This window comes from Chroicocephalus ridibundus, chromosome 9 (assembly GCF_963924245.1).
Source record: "Chroicocephalus ridibundus chromosome 9, bChrRid1.1, whole genome shotgun sequence".
Lineage (NCBI taxonomy): Eukaryota > Metazoa > Chordata > Aves > Charadriiformes > Laridae > Chroicocephalus > Chroicocephalus ridibundus.
Genome location: NC_086292.1, coordinates 15,669,012 through 15,679,976, shown reverse-complemented (window position 1 = coordinate 15,679,976; position 10,965 = coordinate 15,669,012). Strand labels below are relative to the sequence as shown.

At 43.1% G+C, this 10,965-nt stretch overlaps 1 protein-coding gene across 3 annotated transcripts in view; it reads left to right on the top strand.

The window, feature by feature from the left end:
- Positions 1–8,854: 8,854 nt before the first annotated feature.
- RPS6KA6 (ribosomal protein S6 kinase A6) overlaps positions 8,855–10,965 on the top strand; it is a 41,704-nt gene continuing 39,593 nt past the window's right edge. For all 3 annotated transcript variants that reach the window (XM_063345912.1, XM_063345911.1, XM_063345910.1), the window contains exon 1: positions 8,855–9,132. In XM_063345912.1, the coding sequence (XP_063201982.1) occupies positions 9,052–9,132 (81 nt within the window). In that variant the 5' untranslated portion in view covers positions 8,855–9,051. The remainder of the gene's footprint in view (positions 9,133–10,965) is intronic.

Sequence of the window (10,965 nt, the reverse complement as noted above, 5' to 3'; positions counted from 1 at the left end):
GAAACACTGAGCACTCAATGCGATGTTTTAGGGAGGGAAAATCTTTTACGAAGAAAATATTTATGTCAAAATGTTCTCCTGTATAGAAAAATAATAAAACCTCTTTAGCCCTTTGAAATCATATCTAACTTTGTAACAGGACTTGGGCGCTGCAGGAGTCTTGGGCTGGTTCTGCGCTCAGATAAGCATCACCTTTGCTCGAAAAAATGCCACCTGTCAATATTAAATGGGTACATAGATTTATTTGTAGCTGTTAATGCAGATAGAATAATCTCTGAGTGAAAACACCTTCCATCTAGTAAGCTAAATAAGCAATATTAATGGCTGGAAGTGAAATGTCTATAAAAACATAAAATACTTTATAACTGTCTTATAAAAACACATTAAGCAATGAGGACTTTGTCATAACAGAAGAAATATGTTACTTCTGTTGCTGCAAGCTTAATAATTGTGCTTAATCACCTATTGTTTGGTGATTCAAAATTTAGAAGGGTGTTTTGATTTAAATTTAAAGAGTTCTCAGAGTTCATGTGCTTTAGAAAAACAGCATTGGAAGGCAGTTGTGGTACCCTAAAATACACAATTTAGCACTAAATCTGAAGTTGCAGAGCTGTTCACCCAGCCACATGCTGCCTAAAGCCCTCGCTGCTGAGCTCAGTGACAATTTTAGCTTTCATTTAACAAGGCTGACTTCTCTCTTTGAGTTGATTTGAACTTCAGCCCTTTATCATCTGCCTCTGTTTATGTGCATTTATACATGCTTTAAAATTTTCAAATTAATATTTCAATGTGAATATTTAAAGTCTTTTAATTCTGACTATCTCTTTCAATGGTTCCTGTAATTACAAGGTACGTCATTCATTTTAGATTTAAATATGCTTCCTTCCCACACAAACCCAGCATTATTTCTTTTTTTCTTTATATTACTGTTAGAATATTTTAAAAGTGAGTCTTATTAATTTTCTTATATTAAGAAATCAGATCCTACTCTTTTTAAGAGTCCTGCTCTGGTGCTTTTTGCTGTCCTTCCAAAGATGGTACTAGATTGTGTTGGTTGCAGGAAAAAATATCACGGGCTCCTCCTCTTCCTTTTATGAGATAAAGGTTGATGCTCAGAATTACACGTTTAAAAAAAAAAAAAAACCAAAAAATGCAGTGTTTAATAAAAGTATACCCAGCCATAAGATACACTGGTGGTTCTAAACTCTTGGGTATTCTGGATCCATCCGTTTACAGGTGGGGTGAGGATCAGCTGAGCCACGTTTGTAGCTCCAAAGAGGGAAGGCGCAAAGCCAGCTCTAGAGGGTTGGCTCTCACAGGGGAGCAGTACAGAGTCTTAGACGGAGGGGTTCATTAGTGCTAGAAAGTAATTTCATTACGTATTACCTACACTGCTAGAACAGGAGCAAGTCTGTTTATGAAGTTACCCAAACTTTAAAGAGAAACAGCACTGCCAGATCATTGCTGTAGAATTGCATTTCGATGCAGCCTTTGCCTCTTCCCCTTTCGCGTGAAGACTGTTGGGTGACAGGAGCTCTAGATGTAGCTCCTTTCTGCTATATTCTTTAATGACTTGTCACATCAGCTCTAAGGCTCAGTTCTAATCTGCTTAAATTCAGTGAAACACCACTAACTGGTGAAATGTTGTAAGCTTATACCAGGCTGGAGCTGACCTTTAGTAGGTTCATTCAGGTTTTCAAGATACCCCCTACCGGCACTATTGTTCCTGTTAACAGAAGATTATTTATTGTTTACTCCATAGTGGTCTGCCGATGTTCTGGTTTGCTGGGTAATAGCCACTCTTTAAAAGTCTGACCTCATTCTATTAGATGCTTCCTCCGTTGAGTGCTCTCATTTCCCACTGAAGCCAATACACAACATTTACTAAAAAAGGCGCTGAGAATCTGCCTCTCAGATGGCATGGACTGTATTTTTTTCTTATCATTAAGAAGTCTGTTCGTCTGTCATTTTTTACTGCTTTCATCTGTTCTGCCATGGCTACTGATCGATGCCTGTGACAGCTCATCATTAAAAGGAGAAGCAGCTCTTTCAGTGTCAAAGTCAACTTGTTGAAAACTCCTCATAATCGCTTGTCCTCATAGATTTACAGCAAACGAGAAAATATTACAAAGAACTGGGAACAGTCACAAGTAATGTCCTTTCTTAACTTGGCATTCAGCTGCCCCGTGACCACTGCCTTTTATTAAAGCAGTAGAAGAAACAAGATAATGAAATGAACTGCGAAGCATTTTGTGGCATTTCCCTATATGGAAGATACTGTTTAAAGAAAAATTGCCGGTGTAATTGCTGCTTCAGATTTGTTCTGGGAAAGCACAATGTGACTGGGATAAATAGTTTTGACTTTGCTGGCGGTGCTGTGTTATCAGATAGCATTGATGGGACCGTGCAGTTAACTCTTGCAGAGCAGCAGTTAAATTAGAAAGAGAAGTAATGAGCAGTTTGGAGTTATGGTAGATAGAGATTCTGTATTTAATACACGTGCATAATGCCAGCCGAGAGTGAGGTGAGTTAGAGGCATGCGTCAAAGTCCAACTTGCATCTTTCCTTAGTCTTTTAAACAAACCAGTATGTGACTGTGAAGGCTTCTCAGCCTGACATCCAGCCTAGTAAAGAGCTTCAAGTAAGTTCTAGTCACTTACTGGCTCATCTGCATATAATACTGTTATTTGTCTAATTGTTTCTATTCTTGTATGTTTGGTATGTAAAAATGCAATAAAGCCATTATGCAGGAAAAGAAAAGGAAAGTAGTTGAGATGATTATTCTGTTATCAGTCATGACTAAGATGAAGAGAGATATACTAGCAAGACATTGTTCCTAAAATAGATATCTTGCAAACAAGAAATGTCAGTCAAATGAGGTTTAAATTAAATTCTTGATAGCAATTACTTACAGAATGATCATGCTCCCGTTGAAATGATTATGAATATTGTCACCATTTTTAATGGAAAAAGAAGTTGGGCTTCAGATACTGGTTCTGAAATGTATTTTGGAATGTCCTCAGCTTTTACCGTGTACTTACATCCTGCTGAGCCCAAAGTCACCCTTCTGCAAGTTAGATACTGGGCTGAATTGTGGCTTTAAGCAAGACTCTTGGCACAGGACAGTATGAAAATGAATTAAACTGAGAAATGGACACTTTGCAGGAAGTATTGAATGACCACAAACAAGTGACCTCACTGGGAGGAGAACTGATGAAGTGAAGAAATGTGATGTGCATTCCAAATAAAGAACTGATGAGTCAAGTTGTGCCCCAATTGGAACAAAAGCAAAGTCAAGACGGCTTGAAAATAACCTTGATAATAGCAGAGAAGAAACAGCAATCAGTTCAAGTTATGTTGACCCCCAGAAGCTACAAAAATAGCAGCGGGTTGGGAAGGTACGCCGGTTTCTCTTCCTCCAGGAGTGGGGATTCTTTAAGTACTGCTGCTACAGCAATTATCTGAAGACCTAAACTAATATTACTGAAGTGGCATTCAGCGACTTACTCTCTGTTCCCAGTAATGTATCTATTACTCATGCAGTCAAGTCCTTTTGTTCCACAATAAGGAGAAAACAATTTCTAAATATATTATTTTAAATCAGTATCTTTATACTGCAAGGCACAAACAGCTGCTGCTGATTTTTTTCTGACAGATACTAAGTCCCTATTTCATCTTCCAGGTTGAGACATTTTTCTAAGCATGGCTCAGTAGGAAGTTAATTATAATCTTCCAAAATGGGAAGAATTTTCACCTGGGATGATTAGGATATTGGTTTGAGGCATGATATGTGGGCTCCTAGCTAAAGTTAGGATCTGGCAACATCTTTGGCTCTGTATTATTTCAGAAGTAACACCCTCTGCTGTCACAAAAACTTCCCTGAAGATTGAGATTGCAATGATTTTGCATGCAAACAATTCCTTAAGTATTCATCATTGTTGATATATTTGCATATTGGAATATCGTAATGGTTTATTCTGTGCTCTGAAGCAAAATTCACTGTGACTTCAAGTTGAATTTTTCAGGCTTGGCTTCAGCTTCAAGGCTTAAACAGGTTTGAAGATAAATAATGAAGCCAGTTTTGGAAAATACAAAAGTATGTGAGATTTGGTTAAAAAGGATGAATTGTTTGTGGTAGATTTGCCATCTGTTGGTGTATGCACACTGCTGCAGTGACTTATTTCTCTATTTAATTACTTTTTCTGACCTGCATTTGGCTCGGCTAACCTTAGGAGTTTATATGAGAACTATAGTTGCTTAAGTTTTCTTCTGTAGTCTTTGTAAAGAACTGAATTACCAAGGAAATTGTTGTTGATGAGTATTTAGGATGAGGCTTGATAAAGCTGGGCCTTTGGGTTTTTCACCGTCAGTCATCACGCAGAGGCTGGAGCACATCTGTGGTTCTCAGCCGGCGTGCTCTAAGCACAGACTCCAAAACTGTACGAGAAGCCCAAGTATCCGTCTCTGCAGTGTTGCTCCCATCTGTTCCTTACTCCATCACTGCTGGTGTATCCAGTCCTGGCGGCAGGCCTGTAATTCACTTTGAGTCCCTTGTCGCTTCCCAAAGGACTTATATAGCTAATGACTGCTCATTACTTTCCTTTCTCTTTGTAATTTGTACATGTTATTGGTAGTTATTTTATATTTACTTCCAAATCACTAGTGAAAATATGTACAGAAAAACCGGAATTTCCCCACCCTTCATTTATGAGTGACTAAACAGCCCAGGGATCTTCAGCCTGGGAAACAGAGCAGAGCATGGTATGATGGTGGAGGTGGGGTATATACCATGCATAAAATCACAAACGATGTGGAGAGGGTAATTAATCACTCTCCTTTCCAATGTAAGGCTAGGGACTATCCGATGAAACTAATCAGTAGGCTCAGAGATACTTTTGATGTAAGGAATAGTTGTGGCACTTGTGTGTTGTTACGCTTGTTGAAAATTTAGACATTCAAAGGAGGCTTAGGCAAACTGAAGGAAGAATCTCCATCAAGACTATTCCGTGCAAGATACCGCCCCTGGCTCAGGGAACCTCAGCTGCTGGAGGCTGAAAAACAAATTCTGGATAAGTATTCTTAGCTACTGCGTACCCTGTTTGTATTTTTTGTCTGACACCTGGCCATTTTTTAAATAGCAGTACATGCAGGATGGGATACGAACTCTCATGTTTCTATTTCATATTCAGACTAAGGTAGTATTGACTAAAGAGTTTGTCATGGTCCTGATCCATTATTTAATCTAAATACATACAGATCAGTTCCTCCTCTGGACAAATGCTGGTGTAGACACAGGCATACAACTATACATTTTCAAAGCATCAGGACAGTTCTTTCTCCTTCTCGTATGAGAACGAGTCATGCTAACAGAAGCCTGCTTTGTACCCACGTAAATTCATCCACACAATAGGAAAGAGTTGTGCTATTCTGACTGTGCAAGTGTTGTTAAATCGTATTGTACAAAAGATTAAAGGTGAAATGATGATGAACTTGAATAAACTTGCCCTGAGAAATTAACTGTATCCCCCCCAAAACCCCCTTCACAAACAACACTGGAGTTCACAGTCTGCCTTGAATTGAATCTACAAAACCTGAATTTGTACCTGTTCCCTTTCAGGGGCTTTACCATCATAGCAAAAATAGAATAAAAATGTCGGTCTCGCCTTCGGCAGTTTCCTCAAACTTTGCTTTTTGCATAGTTTCCTTCCTGGGCTCTTGCTGAACCAGATACTTACTACTCACATATTCCTATATTCACACTGTTTTTTCTGCTTTGCTTTCCAGGGTGGAGCAGCGCTGTACTTGCCATGGTTAGCGTGGTTCGGATTCCAGTATCATTAACTGGGGAGAGGAGGGGAACAAAAGACATTGGCCTGATGATACTATTCTTGTTTTTCCTTTCTTGAAAAACGTTCTGGGTGAATGAACACAAAGTTTGTAGGTTTATTCTGAAATAATCTTGTTAAGGGACAAAGTTGATACAAATTGACAGAAAACTTAAGAGGGAATACAGTTCTGTAACACGCCTCTCTCAGAAATGTCTCACTAGGAACAATATGCAGGAAATTTGCAGGGATTTTTTTTACCTCGTAAATAATCTGTTGCTCGTATTTTCAAGTGTATGACTGATACTTCCAGGGAAATTGAATAAGCAAACTAAGCAAGGATGTTGTCAGTTGGCCGCAGCCCTAAGGTCTATAGAAGGGCCAACTGAGTGGCTGGAGTTCATGTTACTAACACTGAACAAGCTGAATTTTGGCTGCAGATACCATTTATTATTATTATTATTATTATTCCTTTCCTATTAGGCTCTGTAAAAGAGCATTGTCAGCAACTTTGCCATGTCATAGAATTAATTTTAAAGTGAATAAATATTTAGAAACTGGTTACTTTGAAATCTTCATCTAATAAAAGCACCTGACAGGAAAAAGTGGTTATAATGTCATGCTGATCATAGAACAACCTGCTGAGGAACATAATGGGCAGAACCTGCTGAACAAATTAAGGTACTGGAATGTAAAAAATATTCAGCTGAAAACTGCACACCAAATGAGATCTGATATCCTCATCTGAAAACTGCACACCAAATGAGATCTGATATCCATACAGTCATGGACACGGGTTACATTAGATGGTCTAGGAGAAAAATACAAAAAATATCCAAATATAGTATTTAAATATTAATTTGAAACCCAAGACACGAGGCCCTGGTCTTCCTAAATTAATGACTTCCTATTATATTTTTGATGTTTCATTTTTCTATGTTTCTATTTTTCTATTTTCCAAACACCATTTGGGGGGGGATATCTTGGTAAGTGTTACATTTCAGTGACTTATTGTTGCCTTCTTGCTGAATACATTTTTGCCTCTTTGGTTGTGAGACCTAGGGTAAGAGAAATTCTGAATTTACTTTTTCTTACTTGGTCATTATTATATCTACATATATCATAATTTCCCTTTTATAGTCTTTGACATGAATAACAATTCTAACTTTGATTATTGCTTTTCTCCGAACTTCTCAAATATTATAGTGTTAAGACTTTGGGGACGCAGAACACTTGTTTGCAATCTCTTATTGTTTGAGGCAATAAGAAAAGTCAGATGCAGGGAAACAGCATCTGCAACACAAGTTTTAGACACAGGTTCTTCCTGAGCACTCAAGCACATGCAAAAAGTCACTTCTCACTTGATTTCCTTCATATTTAAATTAAGATCTGCCTCCTGGCACTATTCAAGTACATACCTATTTAATCTCACAGAAAAGATTTGTCCATTTGGCTTCTTGTGGATGCACAGACAAACAGAGGCACGGGCGTAGGTAGCTGTGTGTGAACCAAAGGCCCATGAAGCTGTGGCTTGTCCCTTCGTCTCCTGTCACTTAATTGCTCTAAAAGCTCCATGTTCGCACATTGCTACTATAGCAAAAATAATGTCTACAAGTGACCTAGCCTAAATAGTCCTATATTTAAAATGTAAATTCTCTCTTGATATTAAGTACTGGTAACCTTGGTGCTACATTTTCTTGCATACTTTTTATTTTCCGAAGGATGAGCATTCCTGGTACACAGTCCCCCTTTCAGTCCAAAACATTTGTCTTCCATGGTTGAGTTACAGACCTTTAAAAACAGGCTTGCAATGGAAACGTTGACATGCCAGCTGGCTGTTGCTGCAATGATACATTCACAATAGGCAACGCTCCTCAGCAGGCTCAGCGACAGGAACAAGAAACGGTTAGCTTTGTCAAACAGGTTGCTCTAATTTAATCAAGGACTACAGGAGCACAGCATCTCACACTATATACTTCTTTGTATGATGATTGACTTCAGAGTTAAAAAAAATCCGAGAGCATTCTGGACTATGGGGTGTCCCAGCTTGTTCCCTCGGCCGTGTTAATTTCATCAACATTATTTAGGGTTTGAGACTTCCTTTGCTAGCTTTATCTAAAGCGCAGGGCTTATTACTAAGTCATGCAGAGTGCTTAAATAAAAGCTCAATATCATTGAGGCAGTTTTCTATCCTTAAAAGTAAGTATTTTTGGTAGCGTCATTTCGTGTTTTCCAGCTCCTAAGCTCAAATGGTGACGGAGAAACATTACTTTTTCATCCACATTTTTTTTTTCTACCCCCTCAGGTTTGGAAATAACTGTTGTGTTTCTCTGAACACACTCTGGATACAAAGGCGTCCATCCGTCTGTCCGCTGTTTGCGGCCATGGCAAAGGCGCTGCTCTGCTCTCCCGCGGCCCGGCACAGCTTATGCGCGCCTCGCGTCTCACCAAGAGCCCGGGAGGAACCAGGCTGTGGGCTTCCCACTTTCCAGACGCCCGTGCTTCCTCTCCTGACACCTCTCAATGTTGAAAAACCAAACTAAACTTGGTGTTTTTTCCCCGCCTCTGTCACTTCATGGGGTAGGAGACCCAATCTCTGAGGCGTCGCCTTCCCGCGCCGGGGCCGCTCGCCGTCTGGGCCCGCCAGCGTTCCTGAGGGGAATTCACCGCACCCAAGGCAGGGATCGGCCACGTCCCTGCGGGCCGAGGGGTCTCTCAAGCAGGGGACACTTCACCGCCCTCACACGATCGCTCCTTTTCCCCCTTTTGTTCTGATTCGAACGGCCCCCTGAGGCCCTCCCTCAGTCTCCCCTCAGGCGGCAGGGCAGGGCAGCGCAGCAGGGCCGCGCCACCAACCAGCGTGCCCCCGTCCCGTCCCGTCCCGTCCCCTCAGCGAGGCGCCGCGCGGCCGGGACGAACGTTAACGGCACCGCAGCGTCACGGCGCGTCACCGCGCCCCCGCCCCATGCAGGGGAATCTCCGGCCCGCCCTGACGTCATCCCCACGCCGCGCGGACCCCGCCCCCGCCGGCCGCCATGTTGGGGGGTGTGCGCGGGGGAGCGCAGAGTGGAGCTGCTCCCGCCGGCCGGCAGCAGTAGCCGTAACCCCAGCGCCGCCGCCGCCGCCCGATGGGCGGGAGGAGGGAGCCTGCCGCGGCTGCCCGTCGCCTCTGAAGCCGGGGAATGCGTAGCGGCTGCCCGGTGAGGAGGAGGAGGAGAGCCGGGACATGGTGCCGTTCGCTCCGCTGGAGGAGGCGGAGGAGCCGGAGCCCTGCCACAAAATGGAGCTGTACGTGAGCGGCGGCGAGGTCAGTGTGGGGCCGGGGCGGGCGGGGCTCCCCACGGCCACCTGCCTCCCCCGCTCCTCCGGCCCCCGCAGACCGCAACGCCCCCGGCCTCCCCCCGCCCCTCCGCGGCTTCGCGGGTCTCTCGCCTCGCTGCCCCCGCTCTGCCCGCCGCCTCCCCCGGGATCCCCCCCGCCCCGGCGTTGCCGCCCGGCCCCCGCCGCCCGGGCACCTGGCCTGCGCCCGCCCCCTCCCCCGGAGCGGCCTCCCGGGCGCTCGGCCCGTCCCGGCCAGGCGGCGGCCCCCGGGCGCCACCCGCAGCCCGTCCCCGCCGGCCTCCCTCGGGGGGCCAAGGCCTCCCGGCCCGGCGGGCGCAGAGAGGGCGGCCAGGCCGCCGCCCCCGGGCGCGGAAAGCGGTGTGGAAGCGCGGTCCCCGCCGGGGTGCAGCAGTGACACGTGTGGAGGTAGAGCAGAGCCGGCCGAGCTCGTAGGAACAGCGCCTGTGAAAGAGCCCGAAAGGCCGGCGAGCTTCGTGTCGCCTTCCCGGCGGTGTTCGTGTCGCGGCTGTGGGGTGCCCGGCTGGCATACAGCTCTGGAGGTTGTCTGTAAACGCTCAGTTTTATGGCCGTAGCTCCTGTGGAAAGTTGCTTTAACTTCTGAACATTTGATTGTACTAATCTGGATGCGCGTCCAGGTGGGTTGTGGCTAGGAGAGGTCCTTTTGCTTTTTCATTGAATAACTATACAATAATTATTGTACACACAACTAACGGAACGAACCAGGAGTGTGTGACTGAGGTTTGGGTGTTTAAAGGTTGTGAAGAACGAGGAATGACTTCGAGAGTGTATTTGACATACTGCTTAGCACTCCAGGTGATCCATGAGCAAGTACCAAATGCTACTTAAAAGAAATAATAATTAAATGGTAAAACTGGTTATGCAGTAATAATGTATGTATCTCAGCAGAATGTGACACTGAAGTTAAAACTTTTGCACTTTTAAATCAGAAGCATAGGATTGCGTATCAAGTATCATCACGTATGACAAATAAAAGATTACACCTAGGTGTATAAGACACACAAAAGATGTTATCTAAATAAAGCTTCTTTAAACTGGTCAGACTTGCTTTCCATGATGCAGTAGACTTTTCTTATCGTAAGTAAAAAGGTCTGTAGCAAATTCATCTTGAAGTACGAAGTGTGCAAAACAGGCGTAGTTTAGAGTTTTGGGAAGAGTGAAAGGATATCCTTTAAAGGACCATGGTGAAACTTTATTCTCTAATAAAAATTTATACGTGTAAAGGAAAAAAAACTAATTCACAATAGGAATAAAGCCACGAGGTTTTACATTTCTTAGCATTTTTTATTTTCTGTGTCTGCAGTGTGCCACTTCCGAGTACTATAATTACTGGGCATGCATTTCTATACCATGGGTGTTATACTTTAACACTTTAAAATATTCTAATGATCTAATAATACTTGATGCAGTCCCTGTATCTTAATATTAGAGAAATCCTCATTATGTTAGTGAAGCTACAGGTAAGGATTAAAAACTCAGCAGAAGCTTTAAAGCTTATTTGTTAATCCTATGGTTTGTAAAAATAGTATGCTGTGGTTAAGGTATGAAGCTTATTGAAGGTCTGAGAACTTTCTTGGCCCTGTTGATCTGTTCTTTAAGAATATTGCGATACATCAGTGTTAAAATAATGAAACTTAGGGTATTGCAGCTGAAATGTGATCATTTGTGGTTATTGTGCATCTCTCAGTAATTTTTGGCTGGACAAATACCCCTAGACCAAGGCTGGTGCAACTTTCAGAGTATTGTGCTCAGTCCTGTTCTTGTGTACAGATTTTGCAAT